We start from the raw sequence: 23747 nt of genomic DNA, 5'->3' as shown, positions 1-23747 counted from the left end.
CATAATATTGCTTTTAAATATAGATATAATTACATGATGTGGGTAATAATGATACATTAAGTTATATCTGTAGTTCTCTGAAGTTTTTGGCTCCATATGTTGTGGTTTTTTAAAAGTCACTTCATGCTCTATCAAAGCATCGTGATTTGGTTTAACTGAACTCAGTTTGTAAACCAGGGCTGGCTATGATGCCAATTCATTTTTACCCACTTGCAGCCAGTGAGAGGGAGGTGGGAGGTTAACTACCCAAAATTGTCATTCTAATCAACTATATGTTCACCTTACTTAGCTCTGCTAAGCACTCAGGAAATAGACACTTGAATCATGGAGAGGTGATTTCTGAGGAGCAAAGTAGGCCTTGGGAAAAAAATGTGCATTTTTGATAGCAGCCAAGGCAAAGGAAATACAAGGCAGAGTTCCAAAAGCAAGCATAGAGGACAGTAAAGAAAACTGAACCTATCTTGCAATTTTGCTTCATTCTTTTAGTAAACAAATTTTTAACTGCCTTTCCCTATCCAGAAATGCACCGCATAGTATTCATCAGTTTTTCCAACATATAAAACTTCTTAAAAGCAGTCAGGGCTCCTCCTAATGGAAGCTATGATTTTCCTACAATAATTTTCTATAATTGTGCCAAAGAGCTAAAAATAAAAATGACATAAGAAGTTTCGCCACAGTGAGAATCACAAGCTCAATTGTAGAATTGAGTCATCATCTGCACGATTCACGATTCAGGAAGATATATCCAGGTTAGAAAATTCGCTGTGCTGATTGCCTTCTTCCTGCCTGTGCTGGTTGAGATAGAAAGTCTGTGGCATGGTTATCAATAACTGCTGGGAACTCTGGTCATAATCGAGGAGATAGCTGTAAAGTACTATCGTATTGAGAAAGTAAATGCGCTGAGAACCGTAACAGGCTGAGGTTTATTGAGAAAGTCCTGATTACTGTGCAGGCTGAGTACCTCCGATCCCGGGACAAGGCTACACAAAGCAGTTATAGAATTTATCGGGTCTTACTTAAACTAAACATATATCTAGAGCTCTGCCTTTTTTTTTTTTCTTCATCACGCAGCAGAAAATAATTTTTTTGGTTTATCACGAAATTTCTGTCTGTTCGGTCCTTTAAGTCATTCATCACACTCCTGAAGGTCACAAGGGAACCTCAAAGGAGAAGAATTTGCGTTGACTGATTGGTTCCATGATGCTTATGCCTATGGGTGCTGCTAAATGAGCCTTTTGTTTTTATTCAATGAAGTGGCTTAAGTCGGGGAGGGAGGAAGGAGTTGTGAATCCCTTCAACAAGCTGCATAAAGCATGCTCTTGCCTAGAGAGTCTGGTCCCCTTGCAGCCTGAGCCGCTTGTCACTTAGTGGTGAAAATAAGAACTTTGCCCTCCAATGATTACTACAAGGACAGTAGACACTCTCGGGGGTCTGCAATTAAAACGAAACATTCAGCAGTATAGGTGTCAACATACAGAAACTATCTTTTCCTTTTCTACTCCTATACTGTTGCATTCTGAGAAAGATATGAAAGAAAGTTCACTCCTGCTGAGATGCTTTTTACCTAACCAAGTACAGCAGTTGTTGGAAAAAGAATAGCACAATTGCTCCAATCCTATGAAGACAGACTAGTGAGTGTGGGAAGTGCTTTTGGATAGATCAGTTTATTGATTTTAACCAAATACATTCTGGTATGGGCTTCTTGCTTTTCTTAAAAATTCACTAAGCAGAAAGATATGCAGGCAAATATATTTGATTATCTATAGCAGCTAGGGTCTCTATTTTATATTTCTGAGCAAAGGCCTAATATCTGGTTAATATTTTAGGTTTATGAATTATCTAATGAAAAATGTTAGATGTTCTGTAAGTAGAAGAACCAAGTACTCATATCCTTTGAGGTTATATCAACTTTTCCTGTCTTTTCAGGGTATCATGATTCTACCACTCTAATTCTACAACAGTGATGACATTTTCTCAGCTGCATTTTTTTAAATGTCAGATTTATTGAGGTATAATTTGTATACAGTGAAATTCACCTCCAAGGCACATAGAGCTCTATGAGTTTGACAAGCCCAAATAGTTGTGGAACACACACTAAGTCAAGATATTGATCGTCTTTATCAACCCCCCAAATTCCCCTGTGCCCCTTTGTAGTTAATCCCCTCTTCTTACACATACCTCTGGCAACTACTAATTTGATTTCTCGCCCCTAAACTTTTCACTTTTCCAGAATGTCACAGAAACAGAATCATACAGTATATGGCATTGTGTCTTTTTTTTTTTCACTTAGGATAATAATGTTGAGACTCACCCACATTATTGCTTGTATCAGTGTTTTACTCTTTTTACTGCTGCATAATTATTATATTGCAAGGATGTACAAAAATGTGTTTATTCATTTTCCCCAAATATATTTAGAACTTAATTTTAGCATTCCTTATTGTATAAATGTTAGTTTTATTTAAGATATTACTCATCTTTTTGTGCTTTTTAGATACATTCTAAATCAGGAATAGACTCACCCAAAAGGATTCTTTTTTTCTCTTTCCAGGGAGATCTAAGGATCTCTCTGGTCTCACCTGAAAGACCAGGCCTGGAGCAATGATCTCCATATAAACAGAGCCTTCCAGTCCCAATGAGGAATCCAGGTGTTCATTCACTCACCTTCTATCTCCTCCTCTACATGGAGTAGTCTACATAACTAAGGCAGAAAAATGAGGAAACAAACAAGCTACCACGCTAAAACAATGCTAACTCTCCTGCACATTCTTAGAAAAATGAAATGTCTACAAACCGCTAAAAATGAAACATCACTATGGGATCCTAAATTTTATAATATCCATTTGTTTCATATAAGTGTTGTGTCTTAAATACCCAAGTCAAAATTGAGATAATTCAGCCCAGGGAGCATCTAACATTGATCTTTTAACTCTTTATGAGGAAAGGATTTGTGCTACAAAAAAATGCTTGAATTAAGATCACAGAGGCTTATATAACGTTAAAAGAATTTATTTGAAGTACATTAACAGTATACCTTCACAAACAAATAATATATTGATAAATATTACATTAATTTTATTGGTGTTATTTAAAAATGAGATGTATTCATTTACAAAAGCAAAATCTGACAATTTTTATTAGCAATTAGGTACTATTTTATTTTTTATCAAACTTCAGTTAACTAGTCTATAATATAAACACTTGTACAATTTGAACCAAGTTATCCATAAAATTCTGAAATTGCAATGTCTAATTGTAATTTAGCATTCTTTCAAAAATTGTCATCAAGGGAAGAGGATTTGGCTTAACTAATAGAGCATACACCTACCATATGGGAGGATCAGGGTTCAAAACCAGGGCTTCCTGACCCATGCTGGTGAGCTGGCCTACGCACAGTGCTGATGTGCAGAGGAGTGACGTGCCACACAGGGGTGTCCCCCTTGTAGGGGAGCCCCAGGTGCAAGGAGTATATCCTGCAAGGAGAGTGGCCCAAGGCAAAAAAAAGAGCAGCCTGCCCAGGAGTGGCGCCACACATACGGAGAGCTGATGCAGCAAGATGATGCAACAAAAAGAGACACAGATTCCCATTGCCGCTGACAAGAATGCAAAGTGGACAAAAAGGGACACAGAGGAACACACAGTGAATGAATTAACACAGAGAGCAGATAGCAGGGGCGGGGATGGGGAAGGGGAAAGAAAGAAATAAAAAATAAATCTTAAAAAAAATTGCCGTCAAATTCTTAGTATTTTGGGAGTTTACTGATAGTAACTTTTTATTATATCATAAATGTGCAGCCACACTCATTTTGACACTTTGTATTTTAATGCTTTTCTGTGTTGTTATATATGTCTAAACTATTTGGTGAGAGTTTTTTGACAACATGTCAGTTTCATCACTCCACTGAGAAACCTGGCATTGTATTTAGCATGACATTACTACTCACATAATAATGTATGGATAAAAAGTGCTTACAGAGTAAATTAAGAAAAGGCTTGGTTTGGCATTGACTCTTCTTACCCTGTAACAAACAGCACCCTCTAGAGCAGGATTTCTCATCCTCTCACTATAGGCATATTGGGATAATGCTTTGTTATGGGAAAACTATCCTGCGTAGCATCCATGACCTCCACACCCCAGATGTCAGAAGTTCCCTCCTCCCCCTCACACACGCCACTTAATTATGAAAACCAAAAATGTCCCCACACATTGTCCAATTCATCCAGAGGAGAAAAGTCTCCACTGGTGAGGAACTAGTATTCTGGAATAAACGTTTCAGCTTAAGACAGAACAATGCATATCATGTTATAGTTATTGAGCATCTTTGCTACTCCCTGATATTCCTTTCTTTCATATTAAAGAAAATTTGCAAAGAGCTGGATTTAGCATTACATTTAAGTGAATTCTATTTTTTCTTATTTTAAGCTTCAATTTCACTTTTTAACCAGAGTTTATGGGTGGGTGGGTAGGTTGGGGAACATTAAAAAGATGTAATAGTGTAAACAAGTCAACTTAAGAAAAACGACATTCTTTAAGCCTTAGAGTTGGGATTGACAACAAAAGTCTAAAGAGTCTTGAAGAAAATTATTACGAAAGAGATGAAAATTTGGGTATGATCCTGGTCATTGTATGGCATTTGAAGGTCACATACCTCATAAATTGGCTTTTCGTTAGGTCTTCAGTTTGATTTTTTATTCCATTGGGGTCTCAGTTATGATAAGCTTCATATGAAAACCAAGAACAACCTAATATTTATGAAGATTTTCTATGAATTCCCAAAATGTTCCCGGGGGTTACACATAAAAAAGTCGTTGCCAGAAGGTATAGCACGTCTCTGTATATCTACTGCGTTCTAATACAATAGACAAATAAAAATCCTGTTTCAGCATAAAATAAGAAATTATAGTTTTCTACTAGAAAGGGTAGACTAGATCACAGCCAGCATCTATATTATGAGATATTTTGTATGTAATATATCAGAAGCATTTCTACTTGGTGAAAACAAAGGGAATTATATCTCTTAGTAAGTCAAGGTTATAGTGAAAGTGTAATGAAGAACAATTGAACCACAATAGAAAGATTTAACAATTTCCTCTGGCATTACTACATTCAGTTAGTCACCAAAAGAGGATTTGGTCCAAGTTGCCGAGGAACATGATACACCATGGTGATTTACCTGATGTTCTCAAGGTCACTTGAAAGCAACTTGGCTTCCAGGTCAAAAATACGGAAATAATATTACACTGATAGAGTTGGAATGTTAGGTAGAATGAACAGGAGATCGATGATTTGAAAGTATAAACTACTACTTTTAAGTATCCTTTTGAAAACTTCATTCTGCCTTAATTCAGTATGCTTTAAATATGAGAATTTCATTACTTTAGAAGTCATTATAAATCCTACATGCATTATATGTTTTTGCCTCCTTGTGAGTCTTTAACTGGCACTGAGTGGTATTGTTTGGAAGAGCATGAGTCCTGGGCTTCAGGGTCCTTTTACCTCCTACAGCTAGAGAATTTAGTCTCCTAAAAAAGATGTTGGTTCTGGAAGTCTTCTCATTTTTATTTGAATTATAAGATGAAAAGGTGTGTGGTACAAAATTTGGATAATAAAATATACTAAGAAAGTATTCATCAATTTCCCAGTGGATCTCATATTATGCTATAAACCTAACTGACCTGTTTTTAATGAGAGTGGAAATTGAAACTGCTTATATTTCATAAGTATAGAGAGTACTTGAATTTCATAGAAGTCTACCTTTGATCAATATAAGCCTTTGTTTTTTAACATATCAAAATTCCTAAACTCTTCACCGTATGTGGAATCCAAACTTTTATATATTACCTGACAAAGAGGTTGGAGTTCCTTGCCATTCAAAATTTAGTTCTATTTCTGTCATCCTTTGATTTTCAGGAAGGTTTGTGCAATTATTTAAAAATGTTATTGTGTTCTGGTTTAATTATTTTGTAAGGTGAATAGAAACTAAAAGATTAATTTCATTTTGTACTTATTTTAACAAAATATTAGGAAAAAATGGCAAAAGTGAAGACACTGGACTTGTGATATGAAATATAAGTCCCATTTAATAACAAACGAATGAACAAAAAAACCAGACAAGTTCAAATTGGTACCAATGCCAAAAGCAATAAGACCTTAATCTCAATAAGAAAGTATTTGACTTGTTTGTTGATTGGATATACATTTGTAAGAACAAAATGTTAGACTTATAGATATATATATTATTGAAGATTAAATATAAGAAGCAACATAAAACCAGAGAGTTTAAAAAATACTTTTACCTCTTTGATTATAAACCCACTCCATACCTACACAAGCATACCTTTGACATACATCTTCATTGTTCTGTTCTATTTTCTGACAAGCATTTTATTTAAACACAGTGGAGAACTTAAACTTCAAGAGTCTTATTATAAAATCAACTTTACCATATGGAATTTCTCATGATCTTGGTCCGTCCTTCCCAAAATGACTTTATGGAATGTAACCTTAATAGATAGTCTATGAATCTGATTTTAGAGTCAAGTAATTTTAGGAGATGGTGGGCTAAACAAACGTAAATATAATCATGTGCTTAAGTCTGTTAATTGCTAGTCAGGTTGTGACTCACCAAAAGGAAGTATGGAAGGCAGAACTTGTCAAACTCATCCTATCTAGACACACTTTACAAAGCATATCTCGTGGAACACATGCTCCACAGGACACACTTCACTAAGCTCTGACTTAGGACTGGGATTTCTACTAACAGGAGAGGAAACAGACACGATAAAAGAACATTGTGTAATACTGTGAGTCAGGAGGGAAGCCTCTAAACCTGGATCTGCTGCCGTCTTTGTCAGGAGCCTTAGGGCAGTGGCTCAGAGCACAGGGTAGGAATCTAGCCTGTTTTTGATTCCTGGCATGGCCCCTTATTTGCTGTTTGACTGTGTGCAACGCATTTACCTCTCTATGCCTTTGTTTATTCAACTCTAAATCAGAAGCCACTGCAGATTTTACTCCCAAGGAATTATTAGTTCAGTTAATATAATCAGTGTTTTTTAAAAGTACGTGATAAATGATGCATCTTATAAGTTTGAGCTTTGAGTTGCTCTTATTAGTGACTTTCGACCCACAATAACCAACCTATTTTGCATAAAGACACTAAACACACTCCTGAACACATAAACACATACACCTGAAATAAAAGTTAACTGAAATATTACTTAACTTCATCATATGCCATGTACTTTACTATTTTTCTCCTCATTCTTTTTCTTTGTCCCTTCTTATTCTATTCCCTTCTAACTTTTCTGTGCACTACTTTATACAATTTATTTTATTATTTCTATTACATTGCATTAAAAAATGCTAACCCTGATCCACACATTGCAAAACTCTAATTTTTCTGTTTGACCTACTGATCATCATTTAAGTTCTGTCTTCATTTCCCCTACTCATAATATTCCTCCATAATATCTGAAAATGTTTTAAAAATTCAGATTTCATATTGCATTCCTGACCTGCTGAAAATGGATCTCCTGGTGTTCTTGGGCCAGAAAACTCTTTCTCATGCATAGCCTGCAGTAGACATGGAATGATCTTCTAGGTTTCTTCCAACTCCAAAACTGAAGAAATAAATGACTTAAAGAGATGGTCTCATATTAAATTATTTTTTTTCTAATTTCAATTTGTACTTAATATATGCAACACACACAAACACATACAATTTGACAAAAATTTATTGTCTACTTGAATTACCTAAAGAAATTAAGCCCCAGTGATGACTCTCCCTCAATAATTATAGTGAATTTATGCTCTGGGTACCCATTTATAAATAATTTTTAATATTTTGAACTAAAAATTATATACAGTTACAATTAAGTCAAAGTTGAGATTATGTAGCTTATGTTACTTGTATTATCTTTCTATTACATTGGCACAGATAAGTGAAGCTCAGGCCTTTTAAAAAGGTAAAACATTCTTATGGCTATATTTAGAATTTTATGTGCTACAGAACAAAAAAGATGACTAGCTGTAATTCAACTCCATTCCTCCCAGAATTTGGTGATACACCAATTTATATCTCATAGACCCTCTAAAGTAATCTTTCTATGTGTCTATATAGTATTATGACAATATTTATATTTTAGAAACATGTAAAATCCAAGCACAAGCAGATTAAAGTATCTTTTCTTATCAGGATTTCCATATCTAATAAAATTTGGGAAGCAGATTTGGCTCAATTGATAGAGGCCTACCATATGGGAGGTCCAAGGTTTGGTACCCAGGGCCTCCTGACCCGTGTGGTGAGCTGGCCTATGCACAGTGCTGCTGTGCGCAAGGAGTGCCATGCCATGCAGGGGTGTCCTCCATGTAGGGGAGTTCCCCGGGCAAGGATGCGCCCACAAGGAGAGCTGCCCCACATGAGAAAAGCACAGCCTGTCCAGGAATAGCACTGCACACATGGAGGAGCTGAAGCAGCAAGATGACACAACAAAGAGAGACACAGATTCCTGGTGCTGCCTACAAGAATGCAGGGGGACACAGAAGAACACACAGCAAATGGACACAGAGAGTAGACGACGGGCGGGGGGGTGGGGGGCAAGAAAGAAAGAAATAAATCTTTAAAATAAATTCTATAATACATACATACAACTGAAAACACTTTAATAAAATATTATGTATCTCACATAAAAACTATTACTTTTGGTAGATATTTAAATTTTTTATGGGAATTTTATAATATAAAATGCCTCTGTGAAAAATATTTGACTAATCCATGCATACTTCTAACAGTAGTTACTTTGATTTTCTACTAGATTTCCAGTAGTTAAAAATGTGTCTCACAGTTCACAATTACAAATGAATTTTAGCCATCATAACATCAAGACAATATACTTTCCTAGAAAAGAATGACCACTTCATAGTTTTCCTCTTTTCTTCCATTTCTACAGCCTTTCCACATATTCATGTACTACTTTTACTCCTTGTAGTTTGACTCTAAAGTCTTGAGATACCTAGCATTCCGTAAATTATCTATGACCTTAAACTCAGAGGAGTTCATATATGAGGCTTGTCTTGCCCATTTACATCCATGAACATGTACAAGAGCTTCTGAAAGTGCTATACTTCTAAGATAATTCTATAAGTAAATACCTGTCCTGTCTTAATCACAAGAACATGCAACTTCAGGTGATTTAAAAAGCACTTGTGAAGATGTTATATTTTTCTCTCATTCTCGAACTTTCTTATGATGTATTGCCATTTCATATGTGGTCTCTGCACTGATCCTAAGATATTGATTTATACCTCTTTGTATTCTGTATTTTGGTTGTTCTGTTATACCTTCAGGATCCTTCAGTGTAAGGTACTATAGTTGTCAATTGTTTTAAAGACTCTTCCCTGTCTCTTTGTACACAACATTCTGTCCACAGACAACTGCATCACTGTTGTCATTCAGAATGGCAAAGATGTCTTTGGCTGCTAAGCCTATGCCTGTGGCACACAGAGTGGCTTCAAAAGACTAATTAGTAGGAGCTGGGCCACTGTGAGGTTCAGTGCTGTCCATCAAGCCCGACCACAGCTGACACCATCAGCAAAACTGTCAAATGCGGCTCTTCCTGTGAATAAAACCAAGCCCACTTGTTCTGCACGAAGAAAGAATTTGGCAGAATGAGTTTGACAGAAAAATAAAAGGAGGTGATGGCCACCTTTTACAGTGTTAAGTAATTGAAAGAAATTATTGAACTGGTGGGAAATTTGATAACTGATTTATAACTAAGTGCATCTGAAAACCTCTGCATGCATTTCCAATGAAAAAATTCATAACCGCGCCCTCTGAAATTGTTCAAGTACATTCGTTTACACTCTGGAAAACAAAACTAATATGTGCTCTTTCTTAATAGATATTAGGAAATATATATTATTTGTATTTATATATATTATATATAAATTCAGATATGAATATTTACATACAGATGCATTCCTACACCTAGATTTATTATGCATAATGATATTATATATTTGTATATATATTATATAAACATAATTATAATTTGTTTAAAAATCCAAATCTGTTTGCAGGAATGTATCTGTAAATATGTCTGAGTTTACAGCTAAGTATTGAATACACCTTGAGAAACATTATAGGGTCTTTATTATTAATAATTAAAAATTTATGTCAGGATCACTTAATTAAGAACGTAAAGTTTGAAAACTACTAATATATTTCTAAGCAGGATGCAGTTTTTTTAATTTGTTCCAAGAAAGAACTCAGAGTATAGAAGAGAATAACGAGTGGAACATTTCTCAAGCCTCTGAGGCCTTCTCGTTTCTAACACCCGGCCTTCACATCTACAGTCTGGTTTCCACCACTACATGCCACATCCATCATTCTCGGGAGACTCCAAGTTTTATGTCAAAGCTATCACATTTTCCCTCTACCTAGTTAATTACTTCTGTTACATGTTCTTCTTAAATCTTGAACTTCATCTCTTATTTTAGTACTGCTTCAGCTATAGGGATATACTTATTGAATTGAATACATATATCCTCTTATATGGTAATACCTGAGACACAAAGAACCATGTCCACTTGGTTCAGCATGAAGTACTTAGAATTTAGAACTTTGACTCAGGTACAGTATTGCTGGGTAAATAATTGTGACTGGAGAGAGGACTTGCTAATTCATGACTCAGATTGGTTTTAACATTATTATGGAAAGGCCCAAAAGGAGAAGATGGATAATTTGCTTGCTCTACAAAGAGTAGTCTCGATATCTTGTTTGTAGGAGGAAAAAAAACAAAAAACAGAGGAAGGAATGTCTGGCACCAAATCCACATTTACTTGATAGAGGACATACATATATATGGCCCCATCTTCAAAATTAAATCAATCCATATCATAAGGCAGAACTATGTGGAATAGCATTGATAAAATATGCCTATTTTTATATTTGGCTACATCTTTAATGCATCTGAAATCATTCAAACCTAAGTTTTACAGTGAGAAACAAACAAACTCATATGTTTCTAGAAAATCTTATTATACATAGGTGTGTGTAATATCTATAAACTGCTGTACTATAGTTCTTTGAATTCTTAGAAATTTGTATTAACTTTATATATACTTAACTGGCACATGATAGGTGCTTAATCTATTAATTATACACATATATGAATTGATGAATTAATTGTATATATCTCTATATAAGTTTCACGTGACAGATTCACACCTGAGTTTATAAGATAAATTGTTCTATGACATAGCAGAATTTTCATTAAAGTTTTTTTCCAGAGCAGGAAGGGGTGGGGTATATGGGAATCCCCTACATTTTCTATGTAACTTTTCTTTAATCTAAAACATCTTTAAAAATAAAGTTTAAAAATTTACTTTTCCTCTATTACAGAAGTTGAATCATGCATAAAACACAAGATTCCCATATATGACCCCACTGCCAATACCTTACATTGGTGAATCCTAATAGTACAATTATAAAAAATGTGCTATGATCAATTGTAAGAAATGATTTATCATTTATAACAGCACATATTTTAAAATTGCACTATTAAAGTTCATGATGTAATTGTTTCACTGTATAGTAGTTCCATGTGTTTTTTAAAATAACTTTTTTCTGTTACTATATATACTAACATTTCCCCTTTTAATCATATTCTTCATATACTTCAGTGCTGTTAACTGTGTCTACAACATTGAGCTATCAATACCATCAAACATTCCAAAAAATTCTTTCATTCCAAATAGGAACCCTGTATATTTTAAACCTTATCTTCCTATCCCCTATCCCCACCCCAACTTCTGGTAACCTGTATTCTAGATTCTGACTCTATGTGTTTGCTTATTCTAACTGTTTCAAAACAGTGAGATCATATAATATTTTCCTATTGTGTGTAGCTTATTCCACGCAACATGATATTTTCAAGCTTCATCCATGCATCCATGTTGTTGCATGTATCAGGACTTCATTTCTTTTTAAAGCTGAAAAATATTTTATTGTATGTGTATACTAAATTTTATTTATACATTCATCAGAGAATGGACACTTGGGTTGCTTCCATCTTTTGGTGTGAATAATGCTGTTCTGAAAATTGTTGTACAAATACCTCTTTGAGTTTCTGCTTTCTTTGAAAAGATCAATATAAATTACAAACATTTAGCTAGACTGACAAAAAAAAGAGGATACAAATAATGAAAATCAGAAATGAAAAGGGAGAGATTACTACGGACCCTGCTGAAATAAAAAGGACCATAAGAGCATACTATGAACAATTGTATGCATATAAATTAGATACCTAGATGAAATAGACAAGTTCTCAGAAACACATGTACCATAACAGATATTATTAGTCTGTAGTTGTCTTTCTTTTGGGATCTCATCCAGCTTTGGTATGAGGGTGATGTTGTCCTCATTGAATGAGTTACAGAGTCTTCCCTCCTCTTCTATTTTTTAGAAGAGTTTGAGCAGAATCATAGTTAAACGTTCTTGGAATGTTTGTTTGATAGAATTCTCCTGTGAATTCATTTCCTGGGCTTTTTAAAGAAATAACTTTTGATTTTGTTGATTGTTTTAGTTTCTAAAGGCTGCCAAGGCAATATACGAGAAATAGGTTGACCTTTACAGTGGGGATTTATTAACTTAAAGCATCAGGCAATGTTTTTCTCCCTGAGCTGCAGCTGTGGGTGACAAGGCACTTGGCAGGGCACAATGGCAGTGTATGCTGGTCTCTGCCTTCTCCTCCAGGCTCTGTTACTTTGAGATTCTGGCTACCCATGGCTTTCTCTCTGCTCCTGTCACTTTCTCTCTCCCATGTTCCATTGATTTCAGTTTCTGCTTCTGGAGCTTCCAGGAGTTTTTTTTTTCCATCTCTGCAAGTTTCTTCCATTTGTAAAGGATGCCAATAAGAGGATTAAGACCCACCCTGGGTCACCTAATCAAAGGCCCTTAACTGAGGTAATTTAATCAGAAAGTCCTACCAACAATAGGTTTGTAGGTACAGGAATGGATTAGTTCTAAGGGCATGGTTTTCAGGAGCCACCCAGCTTGATTCTATTGTGTTTTGTTTTCTGTTTATCTCTGGACTAATCTTTGCTATTTCCTTCTATCTTTTTGCTTTGGATTTAGATTGCTCTTTTTTCTTTTTTTTTTTTCTCTTTTCTGATTCTTCCAGTTTTGAGATTATGGTTCTGATTTGCAGTCCTCTTTCTTAACGTAAGGCATGATTGTCTGTGCCTGCCCCTTTTTTTGGAGAAGAGTGCTTTTACATCCTTTCTGTAATGAGGAGCTAGCCAGGGTCTGGACCCTAAGGCAGCCGCCACAAGTGTGAGGGTTGGGTGCCAGTAGCCTCTGCAGAGAGAGAGCAATTTTTAGTTCTTTACCATAATTTATTAGTCTCTTCCTCCTGCTCTTCTCTGGATGTTGTACAGTTTTCTTTTGATCTCTGCAGTTCTAAAACAGTGGTTTCAAATAGTTCTTGCTTGTTTAATAGTTGTTTTGGTGGAAGGACTGGAACCTGCAGCTCCATACTCTGCCTTCTTCCCTGGAAGTCTCCTGTACAGCAGGGTTTTCCACCAGCCATTATAGGGATTTCTAAATACTGTTTAGAATGGTGGTCAGCAATTGTCTTGTGATTGGCTAGGAATTTTTTGCAATCTTACTTAAAGTGGCAGTCATGTATATTAGACCTTGAGTTTTCCAGTTGGACAGGTGAGAACTTTAACAACTCTCTACTTCTCAATGTGTGTTATTTTTGCTGAGGTGCAGAGTTGGAACTTCCGTGAGCTGAGGGTGGGATGGTTGGGTAGGTGGGGTAGTAATGTCCTCATTTTGTGAGTGTACCAGTCTGCCACCCAACATCTCTATCTTATTGTAGCTTTCTCTACCCTTTGTTATATATGCAACAGTTCACAGTCCCATTGGCTGGGGAGTAATATACCTTTAATCATTTTTTCCCAACTGGAGCACAATTCTATATTTTGAGAATTGAAATATTTTGTTATATTAAGGAATTATTCTCATGTATACATGTATGCATATGTGTGTGTATATTTAAGTATTTTTTGCATTTTAGAAAAGTTTCTTTTAAGGAAGAAAAGAATTTTCACTAATTTGTTTACCTACTCCTTTTTTTATTTAAAAGTTGATATTAAATGGAATAACTATGATTAATATTGACAGATTTATTTATCAAGAGCCAAACATCCTGGGTAATATCACTACATAATACACCAAGAACAGGCACATACAGGTATGTAATATAGTACTTATACACTAAATCCTGTTTATTTAGATCCAGACTATTAGATAAATTAATTAAGCTTAATCTGTGATAACTGGAGAAACAAACAGAAGTGAAGGGAGAGGAGAGGAGAGAAGAGGGGAAGGGAGGGGAGGGGACGGGAGGGGAGGGGAGAGGAGGGAGAACAAAGTAGGACAAAAGCAGAAAATGTTTAGATTTTCTGTGTTCCCTACTTTATTTGAAGGTAGGAAGTAATATTACCATTTTGCTCCTACTTTATCTGGTCTTGTTGATTTAAATGGGATGTCCTAAGGTGTGCTTCAAGCTCTGAGGTCAGGCTGGATTCCTAGCCCTTCCTCTTATTCTCAGTGTGTCCTTGTTTTGTGACCCTGGCTGGAATGACACCGATAGCTTCATCTTTAATGGTTGGGAGGAAAATGATGCTTACCTGGAAGAAATACTGCTCTAAATAAGATAATGAATGTGATTGTTATGACACACAGTAATGCTCTGATACATTTTAGTTCTGTTCTCTTCTTACACACTCCTTTCACTCTCCATTTGCTATATCTTCATTCTATTAATTATCCCCATCACATGACACAATCTGTAGTTTCATGAAGCTGATGATAATTTACTTTTCACAATTTTCTGTATCCACCAAAATCTGTGTTAGAAATGTATGTAAAAGATCAAAAATATCCCCCTTATCAAAATGGTTTTCCCAGTTCAGGTCTGGAGATTAGTTGCAGTGGCCCAGCCTGGGATATCTTAATCAACCATCTGCACCCAGGAATCTCACACTTTGGATAACCACCACATATTGAAAGCCTGATGGCTAAAATTCACACATTTTAAAACCCTTCCACCAGTCTCCCTAACTTTTAGAGCTAAGATTTCCATCTGACATTGATTTTCGGATTTCATTCCTATAAGGGAAAAGTCTTATCTCAAAAATTCATACACTGAACCCTGGATCACTTTGTAAAAATACTTTAGCTCAAGCATCAAAAACAGTGACAGGGAACAGTTACTCATACTGAGATGCAGTCTTGAGTGAATTCCAATAACTATGAGACATTCTCCTACAGATTGCAGAATACAGACACTGAAAGCTCTATCTGCTTCCATTCTATGCTGTTTATAGGTGAAGGGAAGGGAATATAATAAAAGGGGAATGACAATAAAATTTATGGATTGAAAAGGCTTAGCAAAGTTTATACACACTTATGGTACGAAAACAATGTGCTTCTTTTCATTTCTGTGCTTCCATTTTAAGCATTAAGCTGCTCTTACTAATCAATGACATCAGGTCTGGCTGAGAAGAAAAAGCTAAACATGGGCATTTACATTCTACAAGTTATTAGAAACTTAAGAAAGAATTTCAAACGTGAACTATTTTCTTTGACATTTAAGTAGAAATTGTATATATGTCTCCAAGGTAAAGTCATCTAATCACTCCATGATCTAGGATCTAATCCTAGTGCTCTCACTAGCTACCTTTATGATCTAGTACAAGCTATTCCATCTCTCATCGTGAGATTAAGCTTTAGTAACATGAATATATAATCTCTATGGCCCCTGCCAAACAGCCTATGGTTTTATTTTTCTTAGAGAAACAATAGTACATAAACATTAGACTAGCAGTTTCTGAAGCCATATCACTCTGACTATATTCCAGCTCTACCAATTACTATGTGTGACATGAGCAAATTAATTGTAAAATGGTAATAACAATAGTATGTACCTGAGAGGGAAGAAGAGGTGTGACACTGGGGCATTTTCAGGACTTGGAGTTGTCCTGCAATGTCTTGCGGGGACAGATGCAAGACATTATATATCCTGCCATAACCCACTGAATCAACTGGGAGAGAATATAAACTACAGCATAAACTATAATCCATGCTGCATAGCAATGCTCCAAAATGTACTCAACAAATGCCAAAAATGCACCACACTATTGAAAGAAGTTGTCGATGTGGCAAGAGTGGGATGTGGGGAGTGGGGTAAATGGGAATCTCATATTTTTTAATGTAACATTTTATGTGATTTATGTATCTTTTTTAAAAAAATAGATAATAAAAAAGGAAAAAAAGTAGTATGTACCTAATGGGTTGTTTTCAAGATTAAATAACTTACTGTTTGTCTTCAATTCCAATAGGAAAAATTTTCTTATTTCGTATTCTCTGAAACCAGGGTACAAGTAATCATAACAAAGGCACTTACCAGAGTTAGCAGGCTGTTTTTTCCTAGTAGCACATAAAATTATAGAATAATTTATACTCAGTGGTATCTTAGATTGAAATATGGTAATACATGAAGTGCTTAGAAGAGTACCTAGCATAAAAATTTCCAAATAGCTGATTTTAATATTTCTTTAAAATAAGCAACAATGGTTATATCTAAGTGAAGAAAGAAAGACTATGAAAAATAAATTACAAATGATTAAGAGCCTATTTGTCATATCTTGGTTTTATTTTATACCTAATGTCACAAAACTAATTTAATAACTTCATCCAGATTAAGTGGCATAGAATATGACTTCCTACTTCATATAAAACTATGATACAGTTTTATAAAATTAAATGGCTATCTATGTTAAATAAACAGAACAAACATTCTTCTTTTCATTTTATTAGACTGTGTAAAGAGGGTTAGTGTAGATTATGGGAAAATTAAAAAAATAGGGAAATGCATACATTTCTCAGGTTTGGCATATGATGTCGTATTAAGAAAAAAATAAAGGCATATTACAGGAACCAACTTTGTATGTTATAGTCATCTTTCATTATTAATTATCAGGAATCATTAACACCAGATTAATAACTTCTCAGGTACTGGTTACTAAAACTATTTCTGTTGGTATTGGTCTAGAGATGTTTAGTATTTATACAGAAACCTACTTTCAGAATGTCTTTATAAAATTCCAAAACTGGCATCACTTCTATCTTCTCTTCAAGTTTTATAAGAAACATCAGAGACTGTCCTTTTGCATTTAAAAAAATGTAAACTGAGATGAATCTTTACGAAAAAAATATATTTTTTTGCTATAAATTGATAGTGGGTGTGTTACTATTGGATACAATAAGGAAGACAATGGAAGAATCTCCAGTATTCTAGACATTGGAAATATACACAGCGAGGGTGGAAAATGAAGGTGTTAAAAACTATGATTCTTCCTTCAACTTTCATGTAATTTAGACTTGGGAGAAAGAAGGAGCATTTAAGGAAGAAAATAAAAGCCAAGGAGGAAGAAAGAAATATGTGCTAAAGTTTAGAAGCACATTTCTAGATAGTTAGACACAAAGAGAAAGAAAAAGAAGGAAAAATACACGGATGAAGAATTAGGGAATAAAACTGTCGAAAATATCACTTATCTTTTTACCACTTCAACTAATGATTTCTCTGAAAAAAAACTTCTTTCTCCATCAAATTTCTATTAGTCAAAGTAGTTTCTCAGACTTACTTTACTACAGGAAATATAGAGAATAATAGATTCCTTTAGTTGGAAAAGTATAAAGGCTCAGTACAAAATCCTTTACCGCAAATAATAAAGAAGTTTTCAATTTTTAAGGAAATGAAAACAAAAACAAAGTTCAATGAGAAAAAGGAATACATATACATGCATATAGATATTATCTATCACTCTATCTATCATCTATCTATTTTCCTGCCTTCCTTCCTACCCACCTACCTACCTAGCTATTGGCAATCTCTATGTTATGACTATTGAAAATAGTGAGACAGTATTGTGGTAGTATTAGAGTTAACTTATTAAAAAATAATTCCTTTAAAATATGGATCTTACACATTTTATAATGAATAAATTTATTTAAAAAAAGGAAAATAATGATTCTTATTTTAAGTTCAGACATACAGGGAAATAAAGAATTAAACTGAGAAAAGGTAGTAAAAAAAAGGGAAGGGTAATAAAAATTCTGTTATCCGGTTGATATTAAGCAGAATTATCTTTTTTAATTTCCTGGAGGGTAGAACAAAGCAAACCAATCTTTCAACAAGAATATCTTTTAGCTTAATTAATAAAAATGAATCAATTAAAAACATTTAACACCAAAATAAAGTTGCTTGTTACTCTTTCCAAAAAGTAGGTAAAAATCAACACCTTACAATCAATGAGAAGATTATATTTATGACCAAGATTATGTCATCACATGAACATTACCCAAAGAAAAAGATTATAGTTGGCTTTTGTTCTAAATTGTTTACTTAAATTCATTGACCAAACCACTAACATAAAAATGTGACCAGAAAATGGGTTTATAAGGACAATATTTATAATGGTTAACATAAGATATTTAAAATAAGGAAGATAAAAACTGCTCAGTACTAACATGGTCTCTAGAGACATATAGCATACCTCATAATGGTTTTCTTCATTCTCCTGAATGTGGAAACCCGCAGAGCTGGGACATTTCTGAGGAGTGACAGGAATATTGTCACTTTTGCTGTGTGTGTTACACTGAAAGAGATTACCAAATAATTGTGACAAACTACTCCACATTAAAAGTGTCTCTTGAAAGACATGGCTGTTTGCTAGGAACCTAGTAAAGGAAAACAATTGAGCTGACAGGGGTCTACACTCATAAATGCATGCATGAATATTGAGCCTTTACCCAAAAAATTTGAAATTCTTTGGGAGAAAAAAAATTGTCAAATTGTTTTTACTAATATTGAAGAAATCCAAATGTAGTTATTTATTTTACCTATTCTCTTTTTAGTCACTCTTTACTTATTGGGCATATGATTTTAGTAGATAACCCTTACATGGCATAACTAGTTACAAGATATATTATTCAAGTACTTGACACATATGAACCTGTAACATAGGATTATTATCCCCACTTTTGTTGAGGAAATTGAAGAATAGAAATATACTTTTTCCAATATTGTGCTGTCTGAGACTATACCCTTATCCTTATTTACCACATGTACAGCCTTTTATAGATGATAAAATTAATATTAATCTATATCAATAGAATAAAAACTAAAAGATTACTCTTAAAATATTTGTTGTTTTTTCTGCCCTGAAAATAAAGTATTTTTGCAAAAACAGGTTAACTAAAATAATCCACTAGGAAACGGATGTGAATAGTATAGAATAAGGTACTAAATTAATGCTTGGCCTTTCTCTGTGAAAATATTAAAATGGCTATTTTCCATATACCTCACAAGAGATTTTCTGATGAAAGTAAGTCACTATGCCCTTCCTCTTACTTTTCTACCTTCTTTCCTAATTGTATTAGATTCAAAACAATTAGTATTTATAGGTATTGCTGTTTAGTCACTTACAAAACATAACATTAGAGTTTCTAAGGTTTCCATTTAAATGAAGGATAATACAATGCTGACAGAACAGGTCCATCATTGATATATACCTTTTTCTTCCACAAAACTACAACATATGTACAGATGTTTATGAGTGTAGGAGGAGGATAATCTTTTTCCAAACTACATATGCTTCTGCTTTAATTTCCTGGCTGCTAAAACAAATGCTATACATGAGTTGGTTTAACAACAGGAATTTATTGGCCTATGGGTTCAGAGGAAAAAAGACTGCTTCCTTCTGGGGTCAGTATCTCTGACTGGCTGACAATCTCCGGGGTTTCTCGGCTTTTGCATCACAAGGAAGAAGCACATGGTAGCATCTTTTCCTTTTCTGGATTCTACTGAATTCCAGCTTCTTGCTGCTACCCATGGTTTCTCTTTCCAAGCCCAATTTCATTTGCTTATAAGGACTTCGGCGATAATGAATTAAGACCCACTCTCATTTAATTTATTATTTAAAATGACATCTTTAAAGGGCCTATTTACAGACGGATTCACTTCCAAAGAACCAGAGGATGGGACCCAGACATTCCATTTGTGGGACACATGATTCAAACCACAGTCTGCCAAGGACCTCTGAAAGACTTATTCTTCGTACATGCAAAATATATTCATTCCTTCACAACATCCTGAAAATACTAAAACATTTCAGTAGCAATGCTAAGTACAAAGTCTCATCAAAATAGTTTCTGGGGTGGCTCATTCTGGGGCAACACTCTTTTGTTTGATGGACCCATAAAACCTAGAAATGAAGTTATCTACTTCCAGTATAGATTGGAGGGACATCCCTTCCTGAGGGAGAAATTGGTTGGAAAACAAGGATCATGGGCCCCAATCAAGTCCAAAAACCAGCAGGGCAAATGGCATTATTTCCAGGTCTGAGAGTCACCTGTGGCTTTATTCTTTGTCTCCCAGCCTTAATAGAATGGCAGTCCCACGTCTCTCAAATCCTTGGACAGTGGCCATACTCTCCCCAAGCACTGGGGAGTAAGACCTATCACCCTCCAAATCAAAAATTATCATGAAAGCCATTTTTAAAGGTAAATGAGTGTTAGAATTTAGTTTAAGTACAGTACACATTAGTTTCAAGACCACTGTCTTGAATATTTAAATATTAATATATCTCAAAACACTGGCATTGCATTTTGAAGATACCAGTTCTCTCAAAGGTTTAATTTTGTTTGTTTATACAACAAGGCAGACTAGGAAAGCACAACTCTCAAATCCAATCTATATTCAGAAAACGTTTTGGTATGAAAAAAATTACCTCATGTCTGTCCTCTCTACAAACAATAGTATTTCAATCCTGCTCATAACTTACCTCCTCTAAGAATTCTTCTTGGGTAACTTAATGTGCCAATTGCCGTTTTAACCTGTGTTTGACACCTAGGTAAGTCTTACGTGTAGTTGGTAAAATGCTGTTCTGCCAACATTAATCTTTGTATTTGCCCAAGAGTGTCAGAATAACTTCTTTGTTAACTATGAATGCCTATCTTTGTTATTTTTCCATAGCAGCTTCCTTCGATTTCTAAAAAATAAAAAAATAAAAATTTTTAATGGGACCATAAGAGAGTTATTTTCATTTATAATGTTCCTAGACATTTTTAATCCCTCAATTCTTTTCCCTAAGCCTCTCCTCATATCTATTCATGCTGATTAATCATTTAAAATCTCTCATGTATTATGTAGTTTTTCTCCTTAGATATATTTCCTAAATTCCTGGGGCCCAGCAGTACTTCTTGCCCCAGCTATACAATAGAATGGCTTGTAAAAATGTCAATGGCTGAGCCCCACCACCCACCGGTTAAATTGGACCTCAGGCATGGATATTTTTAAAACACACAGATATCTCAAATGTGGGGTCAGTGTTTTAGAATCTCAGAGTTAAGTTTAAACTCTTTGCCTGGCCCTTAGGACATTTACAGCTAAATTTGGCTTCACTCCTCTTTTAATCTGATCTCTTCTCCTCTGCATTTGTTCTTGCTATTCCTCATCTAATCCATCATATATTACATTACTTTTTAAATGGATGGTTTGAAATGCTTCTGTACCTGAAAAATAACCTATATTTTATAATACATTATACCTTCACATACAAGACTTTATGTATTCTTCACAAGAAATCTTTGCACAGGTTAGAAAATTTAATCCTTGCTTAAAGGATTAAACAAGATGGGGAGACAAAGTTTCAGATATATTCAGTGTCATTCATGCAAGGATTTTCCCAGCCAAAGCACTCCTAAGAGACAAGAAGGGATATTTCCACTATGTCACATCTCCCTTAAGAGATTAATTCATTAGCTAATTCATTCATTTCACTTTATTTTCTGTTTGATTGGCTGATCTTTAGACTTTTATTGAGTGCACACTGTGCACTGGCTCACCAAAACAAGGCATTTAATATTTACAATATTCTCTCTCTAGTAGTGAAACCAGACATGGAAGCAAATAACCACCATTATATGTGAAAATGTATGTGCTGATTACTAGGGGATAGGGAAGAAGGAATGACTAGACTCCAGGGTTTGATACACGGGTAGATTCTTGAAAGATGGGCCAATGAGGGTTTGAACATGAAGACTATAAGGATTGAGTTGGATGGGGAAAGAAGTTATAAGTACATTAAACTTAGGAGTAGAAGCAATGATGAGAAGTTATAAAATCAGTCTTAATATAATGGATGAATATCTGGTAATGTGATAGGCCTTTTATAAACAATGACGGTACCAAGGATGCACTACAATCATCATTCCTTCTCTCCCCACCTCTCCAAAAAAATACAAAACATAAGCAAAATGAGTGTGTTTGTGAGATGTCTGCAGGTTTCAGGCAAGGCCCTGCATCCCAACAGGTTTCACCCCTACAGCTCTTCTGTGTCGTATTCTGGAGCAACCACTATTTATAGAGCAGTGAATGGCATCAAGGGTAAGTTTAACTCTGACTTCCACATTTTATAAAATTTTTGAGTGTTATGATGTAGAACTGCAAATCTATGAGTCAAAGCCAAAAAGAAAAAAAAAAAGGAAAAGGAAAAATTAACACTATAAACATTACTTTGTGATCAAGTATCACAAATAGATAAAAGTTTAGGAAAAACTTAAGGGGAAAAAAAAGATTTAATCTCTGCAAACCCTTCCTAGCAAGTTTCTATTTCAGAGAGAGTTGCAACCTGAAATGGAAAGATTTATTATAATGGCTCAACATTTCACCACCAAAAAATTTCAGTTTGCCAAATTTTTATGAATAACTATATATGAATTATGGTTACTAAATCAGATTTAACATTGCAGGGTACATATGTAAATTAGAATTAAGAGATCCAGAGCTCAATAACTACAATCACATTACATGGAAATCACTGTAAATACTTTTATACTTTAGATCCCATATGATGTTTTCCATTACCTACAATTGATGGTGTCTATTATAATTTGTGGATATATCCTGCCTCCTCAAAATCTCAATTCTCGTTCCTGAGAAAACTCATTTGCTACAGAAATACCTACACAAACTTGCCTCATAATCATGTTTGTCACAAATTTTTTTCACAAATTTCTAAGAAAGTATACCATAACCACTATAACAAGAGAAGGGGAAAAAAAGCAACAAAAGTTTTATGAAGAAATCACATGATGATATTCGACAGTTGTTTTCTTTGCTAAAAAGAAGTTCTAACATGTTCCACCCAACTCCATTGCATCAGCAATGTGCCCATTATTCTGTTATCTCTCTTACCTTCTTAAAAAAATCAAGGCCATTTGCTAAAAAATCAATGGCGCTGTTATAAAATGCATGCAATCATTAGAGAGGCAGTAGAGCTTTAGAGCTTTGTGTTATAGGTTACACTAAATAACAATTTCAGTTGTTAAAAGCTCCCGTCTGAAATGTTGCTGCTGATCATTTTAAGAAACTAAGGATTCTTTTTCACAAATAATTGTAAAAGATTCTTAAAACTTTTGATATAAAAGCGCTACAAATTACTAAGAAATTCACATTTACAGAAAAAAAAAATCTGCTTGAAAGAACTGTCTCTAGTTCATGTCTTCAACTTTTCTCCATTCATTTCTTTGAACCCATCTGTATCAGGCTTTCACCACCCCCCATTTCACAGAAACTACTTTAGGATGGTCGCCAATGACTTCCACATTAGT

The 23747-nt window shown here is 34.6% G+C and overlaps 1 protein-coding gene across 6 annotated transcripts in view; it reads right to left on the bottom strand.

Moving 5' to 3' along the window:
* Positions 1-23747, bottom strand: part of LOC101424034 (protocadherin-9) — a 947185-nt gene that overhangs the window by 587548 nt on the left and 335890 nt on the right. For 4 of the 6 annotated variants that reach the window (XM_058276593.1, XM_058276595.1, XM_071208261.1 and 1 more), the window contains exon 3: positions 18629-18730. The exons of the other annotated variants lie outside the window; for them this stretch is intronic. In XM_058276593.1, the coding sequence (XP_058132576.1) occupies positions 18629-18730 (102 nt within the window). The remainder of the gene's footprint in view (positions 1-18628; positions 18731-23747) is intronic. 6 annotated transcript variants of the gene reach the window in all.

Source organism: Dasypus novemcinctus, chromosome 15 (genome assembly GCF_030445035.2).
Source record: "Dasypus novemcinctus isolate mDasNov1 chromosome 15, mDasNov1.1.hap2, whole genome shotgun sequence".
In the NCBI taxonomy this organism is placed as follows: Eukaryota; Metazoa; Chordata; class Mammalia; order Cingulata; family Dasypodidae; genus Dasypus; species Dasypus novemcinctus.
Note: the sequence above shows the minus strand (reverse complement) of the source record. Positions and strands in the feature narration are given on the sequence as shown.